Raw genomic sequence first — 25,833 nt, forward strand, 5'->3', positions numbered from 1 at the left:
GATAGGCTCCTACATGCTTAACATACATGGGTCATACCAATGCTTTTCAACATCTTCACTTCTTGAAGATTATCCTCATATGGATTCAGCCTACACTCTTCTACTTTGTTTTGGAATTGGCATTCCATGTACACAGTCATCTCTTTATGATAAATGTGGTCTATGATCTCCCCACTTATGATTTCATCTTCTTCTTCACTCTCTTTTTTTAGACAAGACACACTCTCAGAACATTCCATAGGATCAAGGTTACCTTCAAGTCTTCATTCTCCCTAGAGTCATGTTGTACAAAAGCTTCCTCTGATCTGACTAGAAACTGGTCCTCCAAAAGGCTGGATGTATCCATTATTGAATCATCCCCAACAAAATTTGAGATATCTTGTGCCCATTGTTGCATGATTGTGATGAAGGTAGGAGAAAGAGATGCCACTTTTGAATCTCTATCACACACTTTAGCACTGGAATAATCAATTGCCATGTAAACATCATCTTCAATATTTTATGGAGTAGAAGGAAAGAAATACGGTAAAGGAGCCAATTCCTTGGTTGAAACACTTTCTTGATAGTTGGTTCTTCTAGCATGATTGAAACCATTTTCGATGTAGAAGTACTTGTGAAACTTCCTTCGGGCAATAGTGACCGCTTCTTCAAAGGTAGAGGGTCCACTACAAATACCTTAGTCTTTAGGAAAGGAGACAAAACCAAAATAAATTGATCCATTTTTACATAATCTGGAAATATAGAGTTAAATCCACATCCTACCCATTGCAGAGAAAAAATCTCCTCATAAGCATAGTAGTCTTCACCATGTTGCTGAAGTCTCCTCAATGAAGCCCGTGCTTTCTTCGTTGTTGGAACTTAAAAGAATCTGGTCTTCAAATCTTTGGAAATTTGGGTATTTTTGTCTGCAATCTGAGAAGACATACTCCAAAATCTGGTCTTCAAATCTTTGGAAATTTTGGGTATTTTTGTCTGCAATCTGAGAATACATACTCCAAAATCATTGCTCAGTGTTGCCTCCAAGGCATAGCAACAGAAAATCCCCTTTTCCAATGTCATCTCTTTTGCCAAGAATATGGCAAACCACTCGAAAATCAGCAAGAAGATCATTAATATCTTCTTCTAAATCTCCAAGGAAGATTGGGATATCCTCAAAGGTATAGTGTGTCATAGTCTCTAAATGCTTGAACCACACAAAGGTTCGTTCCAAACAATCATTTTTGCTTATGACATGCAATCAACCACATAGAGTCTTGAAAGGAATTCCAACATAAATTCTAGATTCTTTTATGAAGATCTTTTTCCTTTATTACGTTATGCCAATCCATACCATATTCTAGCTCAATTTTTGTGGTCTTGAAATCAAACTATGCACTCAAAACTATTTTGCTAAGTTGCACTAAAACAAGATGAATGCAAGTCAAAGGATGCATGATAGTCAACAAGAGGCAGGATGACAGGATGTGGTGATGCAAGAATTTCTCCTACTCTTTGAGCACCAAACATAAAAACCATACGTTGTTGAAAATGAATTTTTCTACTAAGTGCAACATTTATTTGAATGTCTGGAGTGAAATGGAAGGGAAAAATATCTATTATTGGGCCATTATCCATGGTCTATGCATGACCTAATGCTTAAAACAAAACAAAAATATAGACGTCCAAACTAAGATCATACCCAATGAGAGGCAAAATAAAAAGATTTACTGAAGCGTTTATCTTGGCCAACCTAAGGGGACGTAAAATTCTATGAATTACACGTTGAAATTGCAACTTAGTACTAACAATGATGTGTACCTTTTTCCTGACAATGGGAATGAAAGGATCATACAAATTCTCATGATTCATGCAACCTACTTGACTATTCTAAAGGTTGAACCTACACAAAAACATACACAAGCTGTCCTCCGTGGGGGCACCAAAATTGAGGCGGTTTGGGGAGGGCAACAAGAGAGGTGATATCTAAGATCCCCTCAAGGCTCCTGTGCTATTCAATTGGGTTGGGGCAACCACAAACAAGAAAAAAAAACAATAAACCAACAACCAAACAAATAAAGGGGCACCACCTAGTTATGGGATGCGAACTAGGACACAAGAGAGATTTTGTCACGACTAAGAGGAGGCACAAAAAAAACACACATGAACGATCTCACAACAAGACACACACCAAATGGCACAAGAGAGAGTCAGAGCAAGAGAAGAAAGAGAGAGAGAGGAATGGAGTTTGTACAAATACCTAATTAACAACTTGCAAGGTAAGGTTGTATACTATCACACTATCACATAGCTAACATAAACTAAATCAACAATTAGTGAATGGTAAGTATTGCTAGTACACACACACTGTCTTAGGGTGTGAGAAACCTCTCACCCCGAAACCCTCTTACAATGAACAAGAAACTTGCAATGAAAACACACTAACCACTTTCTCAAACAAGCTCGAACGACAAAACTTAAAAGATACGAGTAACCTTGCTTTCACCAAACCACGCAGCAAAGTGAAGAAACGATGATTCTAGAACCAAGACGCGCCTCTAAGGCACCAAAACCTTAGTTTTTGATAATGGAAGAGCATGTACAATAGTGGTTTTAGATCGGGCTCTCACACTCTCTCACTTTGGGATGTGTAGCATCAAAGCTTGTCCCACACAAAGTGTGAAGCTCACAATATGATGACTACACCTTAATCTCTCCTCGCACCTATAGTGTATTATATGGAGATAATTTTATAAGAAGTAGAGGGGCCTATTTATAGGTTGAAAACCCCTGTTTAAGATTATTGGAAATCTTAATTTACAAGCTAACAAATTAGGATTATGATTTTTTTTAAATATCAAAACATTGCGGGCCTTCTTTGTCTGCTTGAGTCATGGATGTGGGCTCAAAAGAGTGCATTATTGATGGTAGATAAGATGAAAGTAAAGTTTTAAGGAGAGAGAGAGAGAGAGAGAGAGAGAGAGAGAGAGAGAGAGAGAGAGAGAGAGAGTTTTTATATGTAAATGTCTTGAGGGAAGGTGCTTTTTAGAGTTGGGTTAGTGGGTGTTTGTGTTTAGTAGGTTAGTAGTTAGTGTTAGCAATTACTATAAAAAGTTAGTAATATATTTATAATGGGTAAAATGACTTGAAGGATGAGAAAAGAGGGGTGAATGAGATGGGTCTACCCTTGAGGTGGTGAATCCTTGAGGAATCTTGGACTCATCCTTGTGTAGATTGTCAAAAGTGACCGCTATTCTTCTTCTTCTTCTTTTTACGTCGTTGCCATAATTGAATAACCACAAAGAGAATGAGGTCTTTGTCGATAAAAACTCCCATTTTGCAGAGATTAAGTATGGTTAGGTTGCTGATTTTTTATGCATTTTTGAAAGGGTAGAATAAAATTGTAATATGGGAGTAATAGAGAGAGATATGGAGATGGTGGATGTAGGTAGAGCTTCAAAAGAGAGCTATGGGTGTGAGAGGGGGGACTAATGGTGAAGAGGGTGAGAAGAAACCATGAAAGTTATAGGTTTGAGTGAGGAATAGAGAGAAATGTGTGTGTGTGTGTGTGTGTGTGGAGGTAGGAAAGGAGGTAAGAGAAGACTATGGGTTACTTGTGAGAAAAGTGGATAGATTAGGGTCCACCAAAAAAATCATATCTCACCGGTGGTATCTTCAGAAATTGTCAAAATGTTTGAGGTGATTATTCAGCTCTTGGTCTGCATTTTGCCTTTTTAACCACCACTTCAAATTCTAAGTGGAGAAGGATATAAAAAATCTCACCAAAATGCCTATTTTTCTTCACAAAAAAGTCTCGAGTGCTCTTCTTTTGTTGAATTTGCATAAGGCTCCAAAGGTAAGGCCCTCCTTGCATGAGAGCATGACGAAGTATATTCTTAGCGGTTTGAAAATATGCATGGTTGTGGATTATGCATAAATATAATATATTGATATGATGAAAAAAAACAAGCTAGTATACATAAACAATTCATGGAATCTAGAATAGTGTTATCTATATATATAAAAAATAAATATATGAAAATATAGGGAATCAAATGAGGAGGGCCCTTGTTTGTTTTTATTGATATATATTTATTTACAAGAGCTAAGAAAGAATACCTGTAGAAAATAGGAATTTAGTGAAAGGCAATGACTGATGATGAAAGTTTTTTTTAAAAAAAGGTTTTTTCTTGGAGTGGATTCACACCAAAAATAAGAGAAGCTTGCGTGAAATGATTTTTATAGAATACATGGTAAGAAAGATGATGGTAATGTTGAGTAAATGTACATAGCATACTTAGATAAATAACACACACCTAGACATACATATTTAAATAAATATAAAAAATAATTATATTAAAAATCCCTATATCTAAGCCCTATATACAATGAAATACTTATACACAAAAGGGTCATAATATATTTTGCATTTTTTTTTGGCTCAATTAGCCCAATGACTAGCTAAGTGAGGGTTTTTAAGAAGACATAGGGAAAGTCTCCTAAGTCACACACATTTATGTGCAATGAAATGGTAAGGATAGCCACAATGTTTGGGTGATTTTTGTAGGGTGAGGTAACTCACTATGGAAATTATGGATAGCCAAAAAACGGCTTTCAGTACCAATGGATTTATAAATAGGACAGTGTGTTTCTGTGGTGTAAACTTTAGTTTTTATTGCACATTGAAGGCATTTCAAATGTGTTTCTGCTAGGCATGGAGGAGTATGAGAAATCCAAGAAAGCATATAGCTGCTTGCATGCACTATCACATGCAACTGGCAAAAATGACGAAGCAAGAGTTGCCACACAGACTAGTGACTCGGCATCGGCAAATGGTAAGCAATGGAAAAGCATCAAACATCAACAAAGATGTCACCACAAAGATGGTTACGGAAACGTGGCCGACTATTTTTGAATTCCCCATTCGCCACGGGATATTGAAGCTAGACAAATGTGTTGTGCCATAAATTTGCATGCATATGGAGTACACTAAACCACACAGATTATCCCATGTGGTTTTCAAAGATGCTATCTTTTCAAAATGAGCCAATGGGATTCAGCAGTAGGGCCCCCAATAAGAGCATAGTGGACATCCAAAGTGAGACAATTACAATATCATGAGAGGAGTTAAGATATGCATTGGCTGGCACTGCTATGCAAAAACATGACACTGTGGAGGAATTGAAAAAATAGATTTGTACCTCCCCATAGACCATGGGGGAAGGTGACACAAGTAAATCTCAAGAGTTACAAAGAGACATCAAGCTTCTCAAGCGTGACCTTTGTGAAATGGAGGAATGATGTTAACAACAATCAATCGTGACTATGATCAAGCATCCTAACAATTCCAGCCACCTCCAACTTACACAAAATACACATTGGGGGATCCTTAACCAATTTGCAAACACTTTTTCCACAATTGGAGTGGTCACTACAGAATAGCTTGTGGTCACATGTACCATTTTCCATGTCTCATGCAGAACATAAAAGTATAAAAAAGAGTGCCATATTTGCAAGGATCCAATTGAAGAGCTTATGTATTCTATGTTCAAAATGGAGAAAGACTATCAACGCTTAGTGGCAGCCACTACAAGGGAGAGAGACTCTATTTTGGATAGCATGAATTTATCTTTGTAAACGGAATGAATTTTTTATTATTGTGTAAGCCCCCTTGCAATGAAAGTTGAAGTCTTGTAAATTTTTTGAAAGCTAAACTTGAGTGACTTTTTGAATCATGTTGTATGACACCCTTGCAATGAATGCTAGAGCAAACTGCCTTCCAACCAAATGTGAATAAATTGATCAACAAATGTTTTGATAGTCTTACTTGGTATGTAAAGTAACCTATAAGTGAAAAGTGTATAAAGGGTCCCAATGCTTCAAACAAACAAAGTTTATGATAATTTCTAGACACCAGAGTAGTCATAAATAACAAAGTGTATAAAGCCATCAATTGATTTAAGCAAGCAAAATGTAATTGTGGTCTTTCCCTTGTCCCATGGGCCACTAGCCACAAAAAAAGAGTTTACATGACTTCCAATTGTTTTACACCCCAATAAAGGTAAACCAACATCGCTATCTATGTTTACATCACTACTCCGCAATACCCTTCTTTGTTGAGTAGAAGAATAGTCATCCACCTGAAGAATCACATTCAATTCAAGCAAAGTACATCCACCAAGCTCACAAAAGTTGAGTTCTTTGAATGTCAGCTCTTCCCCTTACTCGTGCTCATCTTCATTGATATCCATAGTCCACCGTGCTCTGTCTACTTTGCACCTTTTGATTGAATATTTCTCAGAAGCCTATGATTGCAATATAGGTATACCAATTTCTTGGCATGATTGTTGAGATACTGATTGCAAATAGTCAAGTGTACATAGCTATAGGTACTCCAATTTTACTTGGAACTTGAATTGGCAGCACACTATACAAGAACCCTAATAGCCAATCTATGTAATGTAGGCATTGAAGACCATTCATGAGCCACCATCTCCATGCTCGCTGTTTGATGCAAGAGTTTGCACAAACTCTGAACTAAAAAGTCCATCCTTTTAACCTATAGTTTCATTAGGAAAAATGTGGACTCTCTTTGGGCCATATAGGATTAAGGTTAATTAGGCTCCAGCCAATAGGAAGAGAGCGATGTATATAAGTCTAGAACCTAAGAAAGTAGAGAGAATAATAGGGTTGTCCACTCATTTATTGCTTTGTATCCTAGAGGGAGGTGGATGGGTAAAAGAGGGAGGGGAAAAAAGGGAGGGGGGGAGTGGTGGGTCCACAGATACGTTTTTGCAAAAACCCTAAAATTTCAAAATTAAAAAAAAAAATTAAATTCAAAATATTCCATCCAAAACTTCCCCCAAACCTACCCTATGATCAAAAAGTCATTTTCTCACTCTAGAACCTTTTTTCCAAGACTCCCTTCCTCCATAGCCCCTTTCCATAACACAATGCTCTCACTCTCTCTCTAAACTCTTACACCTTCCTCCTTCTTCAAGCTCTCCATTGCAACTTTAAGCTCCCACTCTCTCTCTAAACTGTCTCCCTCCTCCTTCCTCAAGCTCTCCATTGCAACTTTAAGCTCCCACTCTCTCTCTAAACTCTGTTTCCCTCCTCCTTCCTCAAGCTCTCCATTACAACTGTAAGCTCCCACTCTCTCTCTAAACTTTGTCTCCCTCCTCCTTCCCCAAGCTCTCCATTGCAATTTCAAGCTCCCACTTAAGCATCCATGGCAAACAATGGTCAAAATAGACGCCCCAAACCCATCATTCAAAGTATGGTTCTCCACAACTCGAAGAATGAGGAGCAGCAATGGGAACCTCAGCTTTTTCAAGAAGGTGCGTGGGTCTACATGCAACCTTCCGCAATCGGTCCCCATCGTGTTCGTGAAAGAACAAACGTTGATCTCCATTGGAAGGGAAGACTTCTAGGCTTTAATCAAGTACGAGACAAGGGTACGGTGGCAATCGTTCAACATGTTTTCATGTTTGGACACATGCGTCTACGAGGGATCACCAACCCAAGGGATTTTCCTTGTAATTGTATGTCCCTTGCACTTCAATGGTTTTGGTGGTAACAAAAAAATGGACTTTTTACATCTCATGGACTGTTTTGTTTCTATGTAGATGTTTTTCCTTCTAGCCTTGTGGAGGAGCAACCACTCTCGTGCCTTTCAGGCACATTTACGGCCATGCATGCAAGTCTTGGGGATATGCTCTTCTCCAACACAAATTCATCAAACCTTGCTCTATAGAGGGTGTTCTTCTACACCCACAAGTACATTGTACCTACATATGAGGAAGGCTACGGAGAGCTACAACCTTTGGAGGCTACAACCTTGCGTAGCATGGAGTGGCCAAAGCCAGATGCATTCACTGTAATGTATTTGAAAGCCAAGATTGTAGCTGATGTGAGAGAATCATTAAAATTTGGAAAAGCCTCGCGTTCAGTTGGGCTTGGATGGTGTTGTCCTGCTCATGTCTTCGCTAGCATCTTTGGATCTTTGCCTTTCCATCATACAAATACTATGTATGTTTGCAAAGATCTACAATACGATACATTGGAAGCCATCCTGTGGGAGAAGTGGGGGTATCTTGAAGGACTTCACAACGGAGATCGCTTTCGGTGTTAGGTTGGAAGTTTCGGCATTGCTATCCGTTTCATCAAGGTGCGCTCCACTCTTTACGTGCGGTACTTCTATGAAAGGTGGATGTGCAAGCTTGGTGAATGGATTCCATTGCAATCCACCGATGCTACAATTGAGGTATTTGATATTGCAATCAAATTGTCGAGTGGTGCCGTTGAAACCGTCCAAGTGAACAAGCATTGGACATTGGCCAATGTGCGGGAGCACTTAGTGATAATGGGTTTAGAGCATCGAGAAGATACAAAATTTTGCATCGGACGACGTAAAGTGAATGATTTTTCTCTCTTAATTATGTTATATTTATGTTTTTTTGATTATTCCCTGCTCTAAGTTGGGTATACTAATTTATTTATTTTTTGCTAGATTGGTAGCCGCATGGAGAGCACGATTCAAATTGAAAAGGTGTGGACGACGGAAGAGAATTTGATTTTATCATTAGAGTAGATATGTTTTGGCCTATCTTTTCAGCCTATCTTAGAATTTTTTGAATTTTACATCGACAAGTATGCTGTACCAATTTTCGAACAAGGGGAATTGTGGATTCCATGCGATTTGCTTCGCTACATACACAAAGGCGATCGGCCTTTCACCCAACGACTTCAACGATTTTGTGTAATTGCGGGTGAGGCAGGTCAGTACATTGAAGATTCACGTTTGAAAAAGAAGAAGGTCGGCACCCAGTTTCTAAGTCTCTTGGCGACTTTTGTGTTTCTTCTTGCGGAGGAGCCTGAAAGATCTGAGGTGAGTTTGCCTCATTTGCGCCCTGGGGGTGTCGTCAAGGACACAAAGGAGCCCATTACAACACCCTGGGATGCAAGCAAAGGGGGAAATATTCTTGCCCTAACCTACCCAGGAGGTGTCATGGATGCCGCCAAATCCATGGGTGATGAGGGTGCAAAAGCATCCTTTAAGCCCGCTGCAAATGCACCGGAGGAGACATTAACTCCGGAGGTTTTTTTTGAACACCTCTCCCCAATTGTGATAGATGGGGAGGAATATTTGTTTTTACATGATCTTGAAAAGACTTTTGACATCCGCATGGATGAGTGTCTGTCCATCCTCTGTGCCACTGTAGAGTCCTCTGCCATTGACCCCTCTTCCGATCCTTTGGATCAAAGCCTCCTTCCCCTTGGAGGGAGTGTGGTAGATACAGTGGAGTTGGCAATGGTGGCGGTGACAGATGCACCGCACTCATCTGTGTCGGAGGATGAGTTTGTAGCTACACGCGCATTGCTTGAAGCCCAACGCACTCCTATGCCTGTTCATATAGATGAACTTGAGAGTGTCGCTATGGCTCCCAATTCATCTATTTCTCTTGACAGCAAAGGCATAAACGATGAAGACGACAAAAAACAAGAGGTATTAATTGATTTTTGTTTTGTGATTACGTTAATTTTCATTGTTGCATTCTGAAATCTTATTTACCTATTGATTTCTTTGTAGAATGTTGTGGAGTTGGATGAGCATGCAGGTCGGGGAGGAGATGGTAGGTGCCAAGCTTTTGGATGGCAGTCGTCTCTTGAGCATTACCTTGGCAAGCTCCCCCACGACGGATTTGCGATAATCCGCAAGGAGTACACTCCTTGTGGTCAATTTTGGGTGTCAATGATGAAATCAATGAGCCGCATCCTATGCCTGTCAACCATATCTCAAGCCTCCCAAGTTATATATCTTGTAAATAAATCTCTTGCCAGTGATGCATTTGCGACACACATTCGTGGTCGTGTGCTTTGTAACGTGGCCTTAAGCCAAGCTGTAGGTCTAAGCAATGTGGAACAAATTGCTTGGGATGTGCTGCACAAACAGCTTCCTTGCGCCCGAGAGCGCCAAGAAAACATTGCTCGCCATATCTTAGATGGCTCAAACAGTCAATAGATGCATAAATCTTGTAATTAACTCCTTCAAATATGTAATGAGATATATCACATCTTTGTACTTTGTTATTTCAAAATTCGAATGGAAATTGATTTTAACTGGTACTTTTCAACTTCTATATTGAGTTTATTGTACGATAGATAGTATATGATTGGTTCTATCTTGTGATACACTTGTGTAATTCTCTGAATCAAAATATAGAGTTTTTTTCAGTCCAATCTCCATCAATAAAAACATAATAACATTGTATTCTTATAATTTTGGTATAAATAAGCTTTAATTAGGCTGTCTAGAGGCCTGCTGCAGAGGCGCGCGAGAAGTCAGAAGTAACATTTAATGTTTTTTTGGTTATTCAATCAACCAAACGTTGATTAAAAGAACTGTCAACCAAGTTTGGTTGATTGAATAGTGCAGAGGCGCGCGAGAAGTCAGAAGTAACATTGAATAACCAAACTTGGTTGACAGTTCTTTTATCCACATCTCTCTCTCTCTCTCTCTCTCTCTCTCTCTCTTTTCCTCTCTCTAGTTAGCTTTACTTATCACTTAAAACAAATGTACACGACTCATTATATTTAAAAAAGCCACGACTCGTTATATTTCAAAAAGATATCTTTACATTGGCAAAATTGCCTAAAAGTCAAATTCAATCTCTTTGTCCTCTGATTCGACGCGCAAGAGCTAAATCTTTGGGCATTATTGTCACACGTTTTGCATGAATAGCACACAAGTTGGTGTCTTCAAAAATAGAAATTAGATGATATTCTGCTGCTTCTTGCAGAGCTTCTACGGCGATACCTTGAACTCGAAACGCCATTCGATAACTTTGCATGATCTCTTTTACCAAACGTGCGAATGGTGCCTTGTGTATGAGAAGGTCTGAAGTTTTTTGATAGTGACGAATCTCTTGCAACGCCTTTGGAATGCGTCGCTTCACAGCAGGAGCCCGTTGTTGAGGGATGGTAGGATCTGGGACATGGGCCTTGCGAGGGCGAACCTTGAAAAACTTTTTCTTTTTACGAGAGGGCTTGCGAGGGGGAGCTTGCGCATCTTCAAGGCCACCATGTGCTCCGACTGGCTCTTCAACTCCACCCTGCGCTCCAACTGGCTCGTCTGCTACATCCTCAAAATCCTCTTCATTTAGTAACCCATGATCACCTCTAGGCTGATCTGACGGCAAAGCGCGGAAGCCACGTGGCAATGTCTTCCCGGCCGGAACTCGATGATTGCTTGGGATCTCCTGTCCGCTCCATGGTGGGCTTTGTGCTTCGTTGTCCATTTTGGTTTCTGTGTCTGATGTCACTACCCGTTTCTTCTTGCGTGAAGGTTTTACATCTTGTTGCTCTTCACCTGACCATTCTCTCTCCATCTCTTTTATGAGCTCTTGTTCGTGTATCCAAGGTGGTTTTTGAGCACCTTGGACGGTTGAGTGAGGGTGAGCAAAAAAAGGTTGATCTTTTCTTGCTGTTTGCTTTGTGCGTGCCATGGTGTAAGAAGGGGCAAGATTGAAAATGAGACTCCTTCTTCACTAAAAGCCCTCTATTTTAAAAAAAAAGATCTCTTCACACTTGACCAGGCCACTTAAAAAAACTCTTAATATCATCAAAATATAAAAAACAAAAAATAGATAAATGGAGAAGTATTATATGCAACTCAACAAAGACATCTACAAACATAAACATTACATTGCATAGCATCATTTGTTTTACATGTTGGGTAACCAACGTTTGCCCAGTCTATGGTGATTTTCACGCCACCTAGCATGATTAAGGGGTCCGGTGGAGTTTCTCCATTTTTCTTTAGCAGTAAGTCGAGATTGTCTCCTAACCTCCTTGGCAAGACTTGACTTTTGCGCTCACTCTATGGCATGACATCTCCCCAAAGAACAACGAAAGAACCAATCAAACATCTCCTTCATGTAGTTGGATCTCGTAGTTCCACAACTGTGACGTGTATTTTTAAAGTAAACACCTTTGGCTCGATAATGTGATTTTTCCATTCCTTGAGTGCTCCACATGTCTAATGAACCATGTTTTGACATAAAGAATGCTCCATGCGCATACAAAATAACCTGCATCAAGAAAAAATGCTTAGATCAAATAAATATTTATGTATAGTATCAAAATTTGAACTGAACAAAGTAACTTACCATGTAGTGTGTGATATTTCTCTCTCCCCATGCTTGCACAAATGCTTTAGTGAAATTCGAAATGTGATCTTTGAACAAATTTTGTTGCTCGCTCGTGGTTTGGGGTTTCCACATGATTTGAAGCACTAACTCCAAGTGGTGTCACACTTGCCTACGCAGATTTACAAGCACGGGATTTGAATCTTGATCAGTCGTACACTTGCAAAGCGCTTTCCATAGCTCCCATGGAGCATCCTCTTCACCCCTCTCCTTTCGCATCTCTGGTTTCTTGAAAAACCTACGTGCTTTCACACCATTCATAGATACTTTTTGTGGCACTTCATGCATATTATCCACCTCACCGATGATAGAAACATTGCCACCATGACATCCAATCGAATTTAGAATTGTTTCAACTATTCCAATGGCTTCCACGGATCTGGAAAGTGGTTTCATTGTGGAAGCGTACTCTATGTGAAGCTTTAACAAGCGATCAAATATACGCATAAAGGCATGCAAAGTGCAAAAGTGTACATTTGTAAGTGGAAAATTGATAATGGGATGCCATGTTTTATCTTTTGTCGACCGATTGGGGACCTCCATGATAGGACACTTCAACACCGAGCACACCCAATCCCTTGCATCATCATCCATTGACCCTGTTGCCTGACTTCCCTTGACATTTTTCTTTGAAGACGTGGAGCCACGAGTACTCTCCTTGTATCCTCGTACACAATATGGACAAGGAAGAAGTGATGAAGCACCTTGTTTACACCTAAGTATACATTTGATTGTTTTTAAATCACCTCCTAAGTGCCACTCAACATCAAATGTACCTACTCCATCTACTTCTAGCTTTTCTCCCTCTAGTTGTAGCTTAATAACCTCTGTGATTAGCGGGAGCATAGAGAAGACCCATGCCAACACCTCATGAGTCTCCTTCGGAACTTCAAAAGCTCCTAACCACCATATTTCTTTTTCTGATTGTACACTAAATGATGGTTTCTGAGAATGATCACCGATAGCATTGACTTTTGCAAAAAACATTGCCTCATTCATGAGTGTCACACTCATATGTTCCAATCTCCGTCCTTTGACAATTTGACATTCATCTAGCTTAAGAATAAATATGAGCTTCTCTCCAAGTACTGAAACAACACAAGAATTGAATTGTTATACTAAATGATATTCAATACAAATAAAAAAACGACATTACAACTTGTATTACCTTGTGGAGACAAAGCATAAAATTTAACCATAGCTCGTTGTAGTCGTTTCAAGTCAACAAAAATATTGTTGAATTGATGATAACTAAAAGACTTTGTCCCATTAGGAATAGTATTGCCTCCCTTTATATTACCACGTGACTTGGCACTCGTGGAAGAGTACACCATGGATCCTTCAATGTGTTCGTATTCGTCAAGGGATTCCTGAACGAGATCATTGTTTGCTTTTTTTGCAAGTCGGACCCTATGTGGAATAGGAAATAAATTCTCGGTGATGCCTTGCTCTCGTAATGCATCTTTCATCAATCCATGAAGTGCATGGTATGCATTTGTGCTGATCCCAACCTCATCACAAGCTCTCTGGACATCATCCTCAGACACAAGGTTAGAGATCTTTTTTAGGATCTCCTTTGTGATGGCATCTTTCATGTGTTTGGCCTTTTCACAACCTATGATGTAAAGTATATCTCCCTTTGATATGCATCCCAGGAGAAGGTTGCAATGGTCCTCTTGTCTAAAACTTCCACACACATCTTGTATATATGTCCTATTTCAAAAGGTGAACCGAGTTACAAATTGATGAAAATTATTTGAGAGTTATAAACACTGTGAATTTTAAAAAATACCTGGTTGCCGTGATCTGCTTCTTACGTGTCCCTCCATTAGATGCTAAGTTTTCAATGGAAGAGAACTCCCTTTTATGCTCACGCATGCCAAATGGAGTGGCTTTTAGGTGCATCATTGCAATCTGTAGCTTAGTTACCTCTGTTTCTGTAGCTTTCATCTCCTCTTTAAGATCTTTGAGTTGTTTCTTTGTGGAATGTAGTTGTTGTTGGAGATTTGTGGAATGATTGTGTAACACTTGACATTGTTGTCGAAAATATGCCGACGCACCTGCGTGATTGGAGCCCAATCTCTTACAATACCCAAGAAGACCACGTTCTCCTTCTCCCACATATTTGATTAAGCTTGGGAGTGTACGGAATGTCGGATGATAGCCCACGAGCGGATCTTTTAGATACAACCCTCCATCAAGCCACAAGTCAACATTGGTTTCTCCTCGAAACCGTCGTACGGATGCCGGTTGAGATGCTTTCTCGTCATTTTTTTTTGTGGGAGCAAATTCGATCGGTAGACGCAGACTGACATTAGTTGACCTAGTAGATGACGGCGCAGGTGATTCATTGGTTATGTCGCGAAGAGACATGGTGAAAAGTTATGATGGGAAAAAAATTTGATAAGATATACTTTTTGGGATAAACAGACAATTTTTGGGATAAAAAGACTTAAAAATATATTTTTTCATATATAAGTTCAATTTTTGAGCTCAAAGGAGGGAAATTTTTAAATTTTAAAAATTCCAATTTTTAGGCTTTATTAGATGGACGTTTTGATGATGTGGCATTGTCTATTTATTCTTGGAGTTAATGTAGAGAGGGACCCAAGGAATTTTAGATTTGGAGCTTATAAAAGCTAGATTCTTCTAAAAAAATTACTGTTTATATATATATATATATATATATATATAGGGACCTTTTGAAAGCTTAAAAGATCCATTTTGAAGATTTTATAAAAAATTCATTTTTTGGGGGTAAATTGATGCACGAACTGAAAAGTGGCTTTTGCCATAACTACTTACTCTCTTTGTTTGGTGATAGGTAGAGAGAGAATGGTTCTTCTCTCTACCTTTACTCCTCTCTCTCTTTTTACTCCCCTCTCTCTCCTACTTTATCCCCCCTATTCCTCCTACTTTACCACCCTCATTCCCTACTTTCCCCCCCTCCCCTATCTAGAGAGAAGTTAGAGAGAGAGCTACAAAAGTAGCCCTATTTATTGTTTTTGTTCCCTCCATCCCCTACAAAATTAGCTTTAATCCCTTAAAATTAGGGATCCTTACATGGCCCCAAGGGGGTCCAATTTTTTCCTAATGTTGTTAGGTCGGCAACTGCCTGGGCTTAATTATCTAGATTGTTGTAGAAATTACTGATCACATCATAGAAGTCTTCAATCACCTCTTCATCTAGTTCATCACAGTCCATGTTCCGGTACTCTGTGATAAGCAAAAAACAAACACTATCTAGTGGACTATGTGCACATACCCATCGAGCATGTACATACTTATTTAAGATATCCCTTTTAAATTTATTAAGGGGTGCTCTCCAAGGTTTAATCAAACAATTTATAGGCTCTGAAAGAGAGATCAAATTTTTTTGCACATTATACTAGCCCATGCACACCTTCCCTATATTGGGTAACTTAAGATCAAACGAACGCAAGGAGATCATCATAGGCCTCATCACCAAGTAGGTGTCACCAATGTCAGACCAAAAGTGTCTATAATCATTAAGCACTTTCAAGGACCACAGGTTTATTTTTACTCTTTCTAGTTGCTATGTTTCCCACTCATAGAATCCATCAAAACAAATGTATCCAAAACAACTTTTTTATTTTGCGAAAGGATTTTCACAACGTTGCCGATACATGTCTAGCACATGTTGTCTCTTCAAAATAAACGTCACCACCTTCCTTGCTTTATCTATAATGCTTTTGAACCAATCAGTGTCATCTTTTTTATACCAATCTTGCAACACAAGATTCAAGCTATGCCCATTGCAACCAAATATGTGCAAGCTAAGAAAGCGCTCCTCCAAGAGACGACCAGCTTCTCTGCAAATTTTGGCATTGTCCATGATCACCTATACTACATTGGGGACACCCACTTGAGAGATTGTCTCTAATATTATATCATATATATAGCCCCCTAAATTTATCTCAACCAAGTTGTCAACTGCTTTAATAAAGCACTCCCCTCAAGGAGTGAACAACATCACATTATTTCTGGCCTGTGTTGTACACATGTCCATCCATCACTGACTATAGTTTATCTTGTTTGATCAAATGATTTCAAGATCAATCTATCAACTTTCTTTTGAGTGTCTACAAAGCATTTATTTAAGAACATTGTGCACATTGGTGATATGATGGAAGGGAAAAACCAGCACCATACTCACTGATCTTCTTCCATGCATGCCTACATGGATCTCATGTGAGCATTAACATAGAACTGCCTATAGGATAGATAGCTTGGGCAAGAGCAGATTTTTCCTCCTTTAGAGTAGCTGATCAAAAGCTTTGCTCTAGAATTACTTGCCTTATTCTATGGACTGCAAATTGGCACTCAAGAAATCCATCTTGACTGCTAGCTCTTTGAGTGTGTGTGGTGACCGGTATAAGGGCGCACCACTATTCTTTCCGCCTTGTTTTGATGCAACAGTGCCTTGGTGCTCTAAAACCAATTGAACTTGGAGTCAGTACTCTAGGTTGCTTTGCATTGGTTGCACCTCTTATAACTCTCTCAAGCATTTTGTAGAACTCTCCTGACCTACACCATTACATCTACCTACATTTGACCTACTAGTTGTTCCAAATAAGTGTTCCCTAATACGAGGTGCACCTCTTGATTTTCCTTTGCCACATAATTTGTAGCGCCAATCTATAAATGATTTTATGCTCTTAGAAAATTTCCACTCAGGCCCTAGCACCTTACCACCGGCCTTGCGCTTCCCTTTATTGGAATCTCCATTGTTTCATCCTTCACCACCAATCAATGGAAGGCTAGAATTAGCCACATTGATGTTTTGGGAGCAAGCATTAGCATCCATGATAAGTTCACAAGACACCTATACATTCATGGAATCACAAAAATGTTAGGTTTTTTAAAAAATGGATTTAATTGAACTTTTTTATTATAAAGTAAGATAATTTGCATATAAAATAGAACAAAAAGACATGAAATTGATGGTAATGAGGAACATTCCATTCCAATAATGGAAATGGGCAGACAAATATGTTGTTGTAATGATGAGGAGCGCTCCATTACACCATAGAAATGAGGCACTTGAACCATCTAAACCCTTCAAGGATGCTCCCTATCCAAACATGTTTCCAGATGGATAGACACCTAGGGAAGGTAACTAAATGTAGCAAACAATTACCTCAGTGCAATGATAAGGAGCTCTTTATTCCAAAAATATAAATGAGTCCCATGCACTTGCACCATACAAACCCTTCACTAGGATACTCCCTATCCAAACCTATTTCTAAGCGGATAGACACCCAAGGGAGGTAACTAAACGTAGCAGACAAGTACACTGTTGTAGTGATAAGGAGCATCCCATTCCAGCTATATAAATGACCACCCTCCACGAGGATACTCCTTACCTAAGCCTATTTCTAGGTGGATAGACACCTAGGGGAGGAGGAGGTAACTAAACATAACAAAACAGTACGCAGGTGTAGTGATAAGGAGCGCTCCATTTTAGCCATAGAAATGAGTCCCAAGCACTTGCACCACTTAAACCCTCCACAAGGATGCTCCTTACCCAAACCTATTTCTAGGCGGATAGACACCCAGGAGAGGTAACTGTTCATGGATTTTAATAAATATACGAGTCAAAGCTATCTGAACAAAAGACAACACGTATACCTCAACTAAAATCTCTAGTGGAAGATTTGCGGAGTGTGCCAAACTACAAGGCTAGAAGGATGGTACAATGTTTATATAGCCACCTCCAAAAAATGGGAGGCGGTGAGAGGATATAGATGAACCCAATGGGCCCCCTGCTCGCTTGATGGGCTAGAAGCAAAGCTGAGAGGGATAACAAGAAGACCCAGTTTAGCAATTCATTGTGAATTCGTTGTTATTAACACTCCCACAGAGTGTTAATAACATGAGTTACTACCATTTCACACTTCATTTGAAGACGTGAATGAAATCCCTGCATTGAAGCAATTCATACATCCGTGAAAGAAAAAACAAGTAATTTTTTAGCAGGCATTTATGAGCATGCAATTCAAAAAGCTATGGACCCAAATTTATTATTGCCATTATCACAGACAATGCATCTAGCTACAAATGTTCATGGCATGCAATCAAAATTAAGGATCTTGAGCTTACCTAGGTTCCATGTCCTTCCCACGCTTTGAATTTTCTTCTCAAAGAAATGTATTCATGGCCTGACATGAACAGATTAAGAGAGCCTCCACGCAGGTAATCTCTTGTGTAAACACTTAAGAAAATCTAGTATGACTACCTTCTTTGGGGGTACTTCACATCTTGGTCCTCTCATCATGGAGAGAGAAGATTTTATCACGACTTTGTTGTGAATAAGACTCCAAATGAACAAGAGTTGTTTCTTAGTTGCAACACTGATTAGGCCTCTTGGAGTGGCATTTTCAGGGGTATGGACCTGCTAATACACAATCGCTCCATAGGTGTTGAGAGCCATGATTTGAGCTTACTAAAATAGTGGATAGACTCAACTTGCTTAGTTGATTCCAAACACTTTTGACCATGGTAGACTATGTATGTCACCGTTGGCTACTAGATTGATCATTTTTCATGCAAAGTCTAACCAAGCAATTTGAAACCATAGAAGCTAACATGGTTTGGATTGCAATGGCAACACCCAAGGTTAGTAGTTTCTATTGGTTGTTTTCACTAGCATTTTATTTAATGTTCAGCAGGTCACCAATATATTACCTTTCTCAAGCTAGTTTAAAGGTAAAGTATTTTTCTAGTTGTATCATTCAGGTTGGCAAAGGTCACGTGACTGCAAGTAAGTGAACATTATGTTCAACCTCAACGTATGCATATGATTTGGTTTTATGCTTTTCTTGATTTTTTCAAGTTGTATGAATAAGTATGACAAGGTCATGTAAGAGCAAAGAATTTTGGGCCGCAATGTCCCAAATACATTTCTATATTATGCAGTTATGGACCTATATGTAGGGTTTTCTTTGGCACATGTTGTCATATGGGATACAACATGGTCTAGGAACTCAAGGAGTTTGTCTTATCTAGTGTGGAGCAAGATTAATGAGGGTCCCTCTCAATCATGTCGTTGAGTGTCTATAGCTACATCCACACACAATGTAACATTTAATACACTAGTAGCTTGTGTGTAGTGGAAATTGATAACATAGTGAGCATTTCATTAAGAACAAGTTCCTAATGAGCATAGAGAGAGTACTTAATTTGAGAAAGCAACATAGAAATTTACACCTAGCTAATTTGGCATTCACAATACTTGAAAAGAGAAAGAAATAGAACAATTGGCAACAATTGAGGACCGTATTTACATGGAGCCGGTCCCCCCTCCATAAAGGCTTTGTATTATAGCTTCTCCCATCAAAGGAGACTTTTATACAATACAATCTTTGTGTTCCTTGACAAAACTAGTTGGTACAATGAAGATGGAAGCTTCATGCACCAAATTATGCTTGAAACAACACACCTAGTGTCCCTAGCCTCACTCCCAAAACCTTACACACTTTCATAAATGATGAGAGCTAGCAGGGAATGAGGAAAGGTTAAGAGGAATAAGGTGTATCTTACGAGAAAGAAGTATTATCTTCACATAATCACTCTAACAGCATATCTTAGCTTAGTAAATTAGCATGGTAGAGGAGGTGAACATGCCATTGAAGCTTGGCTCTTGGTTGGATTTGCATTCCATAGCCAAGAGTTGTTGGTGTAAGCCTCTACTTCTCAATGATTAGAGAAGGAGATGGAGTTCTTCGTGCACACATGAGTTGTGTGTGTGTGTGTGTGTAGCATTTTGTAAGAGTAAAATTCAGCTTTCTCTCTCATCTTGGTCGGCCACTCTTGCTATTTGCTCATGCTAGCCTCCCATTGGCTCCAATAAAGCTTAGCCAATCACAAATTAGAAGCATAGTTGATAGCTTTTGACAAGTGTCCCTCTTTCCCCTTTTGTGAGACCTTTAGGTAACTAAATAATTCAATTAAACTCTCATTGGACCTCTTAGTCTTCTGGCCAATAGGAATTAGGCAAGCCATTGGGCTGCTGAATCCTCATTAGACCCCTTGGTAGACTGTCGAATAGTCTTTTAGGGAGCTTAAATTCTACTGGTTCTTGTATTAAGCATTTTTGAATTGATTATATTAAATTTACTCTAGCCTAATTCTCATTGGTCCACCTCTATGGCCATCCAATAGGATTTGAGGGGAGCTTGGGGGTAACTGGCCTAGGAGCCTGACATGTGTCCAATATTCCCTTTGTGTAAAGGGGGAGCTTTGGAGTGTGTGTGTGTGTGTGTTTTGCTCTCATCCCCTACAATAACGGCTTGCCCCCTCCTTCCTAGGGATGTGGGAAGAATTTTTAGTCTTGCCATGACCATCCAATTTTCCCCTTGCTTTGGCCATTGGATAAATGATTGAATTTTTGGAACCTTAGCCCATGGAGGTCTTGATGGAGCTGAACCTTAGGTCTTTTAAGCCCTATTGACAGACATTGCTCTTTTGTAGATTGTCCCCCTCCCTCCTTTGGATCCTTGACAGAGACCGGTCTGGAAACCTTACCAATATTCTAGCTTTTACTCCCCTCGTACTTCGCCATATTCAATGGTCAGTTTAAAATGAGAAAATCATTGGGGAGTATTAGATATTAATTTTTATGACATTACCTCTCTCTTGAATTATAGTCGTCCTCGACTATGAGGTAGAGAAGATAACGCCTAGTCATTAGTCCATTTCCTAGTGGGTAGAGGATCCCTATTTTACCCTACAACACCGTTCCAGAATGGATGACTAGTCCATTTGGTGCTTGAGAGCCTTAGCTATCGCAAGCATGTCTGCACTTTAGTACGTATCAATCTTCCATATTAGAGTGACGAACTCTAATTGGTGTTCTCAGAAGACGTCGTCCCCACAAACATGATCCTAAGTATGCATTTAACATGTGTGCACAATAAATAAAACGAGGGTCTCATAAGACAAAGACTTTGTTCATTTAAACATATTTACATTTGCTTACTCTAGGGAGTCATTGTAAGCATTGACAAGGTTTAGGTTATCCTTTAATTGTATGCCTTGCATCCATCTAGCATCTTCAAAAGGATAATTTTTAAACTTGATAAGATATCGTCGGATAGTCTTACCACCTCGTAATAGGGTAGAAGCATGTTAATGTGCATAAGAAAATGATGTCCCAGACAATGCTAGTTAGTAGTGCTTGCTAGCATACATTCGAGAGCCAAGATTAATGTTAAATTTACTCAGCACCAAGTTCAAACATGGCATCTTTTTCAGTTAATGAAGTCATGGTGTAGTGGATGACCACTCTCTCTCTCTCTCTCTCTCTCTCTCTCTCTCTCTCTCTCCCCCGACGTTCTCCATGCTCTGTGTAAGCCAAGCTCTCTCTCTTTCTCTCTCTCAAATAGTCTCACCCTCTCCCTTTGCCTCACATTCTCTCCGTGTGGCCCACTTCCTCCCCATCTTATATAGTTATGGCGAACTATACCTTGCAATCTCATCTGGTAGGTTTACCTGCACATTCAACAGAAGCAGATGAAGGTAGCAGAAGGGATCCTTTACAGACACTGAATCCAAACTTGGAGGACCCAAATTCTACTATCATTAGGGATTATGAGAGATAAAGAAAGAGGAAACAATGAGAGAAGATAAAACCTAAGCAGGTTCAGGTTTGAGAGCTTGCTTTTGAGGAGGAAAAGAAGAAGAAAATTTCATCTGAGATTGTGGCACTATTCAAGAGGTGGACAAAAGGAATTAGTACAGAATACAAACAAGAAATTTGGAATTTAGTCTCTCATCATCCTATCGTGCAAGCAGTGTGTCCAGAGGAGTCTACTATTCAAAGTGCGATCATGTGCAATGTTCATAACACCTTGGCGCTTGTGAAGCAACCAAGTTGTAATGAGGAGTTGTATTTGAAGCATACAACATTGTCCATGATGTTGAATTCAAAGGAGAACATGCATATGTCAAAAGTCTCAAGACTCCTACGGTTCTGCATCGATCCTTGTACAAGGCTAAATTGCGAGTGACATCGAATGCTGAGACGGTCGAATGTTTTCATTGGTTGCATGTCAAAAACATGCTTGTCGTAGCACAATCACAAATGATATGAAAGAACTGGTTTACACATTTTGGAGGGAAGAGGTCCGTGTATCCCCCAACAAAAAAGATGTTTGTTGAAAGGGGATGGGGAGAAAAAATTACATAAAGCACCCTGTACACCTCCTTGATGAACCTTAGGTAATTGATCTAACCAAAGACCATTATTCGAGTACACTAAAAATCATGTGAAACTTTACAGTTAGCATACTAGTTGTTATTTACACTGTGGTTGTTTATGGTTTATTCTAGCTAGAACATGCTATATTGTATATGCTAGTTCAAATCTTCAATATGTTGATCACCTGACAGAGTGTGTTATTTATCATATTAGTAATGCTAATTAGTATACAAGCCATACCGGGAGGCACATTGTAAATTCTAGCTAGCATAGGGTCAATGCTAGCTAGCATATGGTAGGTGCTGATTAGTATACTGTAAGTGCTAGTTAGCATATTCTAAGTTTAAGTCCCCTTTGTACTCAATGTGCTAGTTAGCATAATGTAAGTGCATCTTAGCATACTGTAATGCTAGTTAGCAATCTGTATGTGCTTACTAGCGTACTGTAAGTGCATCTTAGCATACTGTAAGTGCTAGTTAGCATATTCTAAGTTTAAGTACCCTTTGTACTCAAGGTGCTAGTTAGCATAATGTAAGTGCATCTTAGCATACTGTAAGTGCTAGATAGCATTTTAAGTTCCCTTTGTACTCAAGGTGCTAGTTAGCATAATGTTAGTGCATCTTAGCATGCTATAATGCTAGTTAGCACTCTGTATGTGCTTACTAGCATACTATGATGGCTAATTATCATACTTTAAGTGTTGGGGAGCATACTATAAGTGCTACTTAATATACTGAATGTGCTAGTTAGCGTAATGAATGTGCTTGTTAGCATAATTTGTGCTAGTTAGCACTATTTGTGGCATGTGCTAATTAACATATTGAATGTTGTAATTAGCACACTGAATGTACCATTACCTAACTAAATGTGCTACTTAGCATACTAAATGTACTAATTACCCTATTGAATGTGTTAGTTAGCATACTGTCAGTGCTAGTTAGCATAGTCTAAGTGCTAGTTAGCATATTCTAAGTGCTAGTTAGCATACTCAAGGTGTTAGTTAGCATAATGTAACACTACAACACAACATGGAGATATCGACGTGCGTATATCGACAAAATTAGTGGGCGTCGATATATACGTCGCAATGTGCGTCGATATACACATGGAAAGGCTTTATTTCCCACGCGTATAGCGACGCAAAAAAATTTGGGGGAAAAAAGCGAAACCCGCGAGCAGCAGGGGCCATTTTCGCTTGCGCTCTGCTTAAATCTTGGCCTCCACTTGCTGCGCAAGTATTATGCCCCCCCCCCCCCCCCCCCCCCCCCCCCCCCCCAACCCCTCTCTCTCTCTCTACATCGTGTGTGTGTGTGTGTAGGAGAGAGAGAGAGAGAGAGAGAGAGAGAGAGAGAGAGAGAGAGAGAGAGAGAGCGGTGTGTGTGTGTAGGAAAGAGAGAGAGAGAGGTGTGTGTGTGTGTGTGTGTAGGAAATAGAGAGAGAGAGAGAGAGAGAGAGAGAGAGAGAGAGAGAGAGATAGAGAAATGTGTGTGTGTGTTTAGGAAAGAGAGAGAGAGAGAGAGAGAGAGAGAGAGAGAGAGAGAGAGAGAGAGAGAGAGAGAGAGAATTAATGTATGCTTAGGAAATTAAAATTAAAGAAAAATAATTAAAGAGAGAAATGAAATGAAATGTTATATTAACGTCTTCGAAAGGCCAAAGTGACCTATGAGACATGAGACAAGAAAGTTACAATGTGATGGATCTGAAACAAAGTCAGAGTAAGAAGATGACAAAATAAAATATTATGGAATCCTAAACTGTTGGGTATGGACTAAACGGCTAAACCAGCTAGCTGGGATAGGTAGATCATAGGAGATCCAGCAGCTGTCGCTAGCGGATCTCATCAATCTCCTCCATGGTCAGTAGTCTGACCGAGCGTTATGCATGTCGAGCCAAAGTGACCTAGCTAGATCCTCTGATGCAGCCTCTGTCAATGTTGTGTAGTCCTCCGCAATCGTGGACGTCTAGATCTCCCTAGCTCAGTCCCTCGTTCGATCAGTAGAGAGATAGGGAAGTAGAGAGCGAGAGAGAGAGAGAGAGAGGTAAGTAGAGAGAGAGAGAGATAGGAAATAGCTAGAGAGATAGAGAAAGAGAGTTATATATAATATATATATATATAGAGAGAGAGAGAGAGAGAGAGAGAGAGAAAGAGAGTTATATATATATATATATATATATATATAGAGAGAGAGAGAGAGAGAGAGAGAGAGAGGAAATAGAGAGATAGAGAAAGAGAGTTATATATATATTATATATATATATATATATATATATATATATAGAGAGAGAGAGAGAGAGAGAGAGAGAGAGGTAGGGAAGTGAAGAGCGAGACAGAGAGAGATAGGAAAATAAGGAAATAGAGAGATAGCGAGAGAGAGAGAGAGAGAGAGAGAGAGAGAGAGAGAGAGAGAGAGAGAGAGAGAGAGAGAGAGAGAGAGAGAGAGAGAGAGAAAGAGAGATAGCGAGAGTGATATCAAGAGAGAAAGAGAGATCGAGATCACTTTTTTGAGCAAGAACCATGGAAGGCTTCTGAATCTTTCTCAAGTTGCTCATCCATCTCCACATTATCTTCTGGCTTGGACATGGAGGCCCCGTCCGGTTTACAATCAGGTAGAAAACTTTCATTGGGCTGAGAACTTCCTTGGCTTGTGCATGTGGTGAAAAAAACACTAGGATGGGCATAATATCCTTGGAAAAACCTGTGCAAAAAATTGCAAACAGACGGAACATTACAAAAATGGTCATGCTTTAATATATGATTCATCAAGTGCGGCATTGGAAAGATTTCTCTGACAGGCTACCTCGGAATGGAGGCAGGTAGGTTCGTAGACAGAGAAGAAACTATGGAACTAAAAGAGGCAAAGGGGTTTTGTCTGCTACATGCATTTCCATGTACACCTGGGAGTGCACGTATGTGTCTAGCCATATAGGATTTGACCAATAAAGACGAGATTTTGACCCGGTGGTCCTGATCTCCGTACACCTCTGGACCGAGGTGTACGGAGATTGGGCAAGACTAGAGACACTACAAGAGGCTATTCATATTAGCGACGCTCACACAACGACGCTCAAAAAAAAAAATTCCCAGCGTCGCTATGAGCGTCGCAAATTTACAAGTAAATTTGCGACGCTCATAGCGACGCCGGATGGGCTAAAAAAAATAACAGAGAGCGCCCAAAAACTCAGATCTCAGATCTGAGTTTTTCGGCGCCCTCAAGCAAGGAGCAGGTAACGCTCTCCCTCTCTCTCTCTCTCTCTCTCTCTCTCTCTCTCTCTTTCTTCTCCACACACACACACACACACACACACACACACACACACACACACACACACACACACACACACACACACACACACACACACGAGGAGAGGAAGGAGAGCCAGGTATGCTCCTTCCCTCTCCTCACTCTCATGTTCCCTTCCCCTCTT

General features: G+C 39.7%; 1 protein-coding gene across 1 annotated transcript; it reads right to left on the reverse strand.

The window, feature by feature from the left end:
• Positions 1 to 13,937: 13,937 nt before the first annotated feature.
• LOC147445528 (uncharacterized) lies at positions 13,938 to 14,558 on the reverse strand. Its single transcript, XM_086524596.1, has one exon. It carries the CDS (start codon positions 14,556 to 14,558, stop codon positions 13,938 to 13,940), a length of 621 nt encoding a protein of 206 aa, XP_086380722.1.
• Positions 14,559 to 25,833: the final 11,275 nt, after the last annotated feature.

The sequence above is a fragment of the Adiantum capillus-veneris genome, chromosome 12, assembly GCF_014529385.1.
Source record: "Adiantum capillus-veneris isolate H3 chromosome 12, ASM1452938v2, whole genome shotgun sequence".
NCBI lineage: Eukaryota > Viridiplantae > Streptophyta > Polypodiopsida > Polypodiales > Pteridaceae > Adiantum > Adiantum capillus-veneris.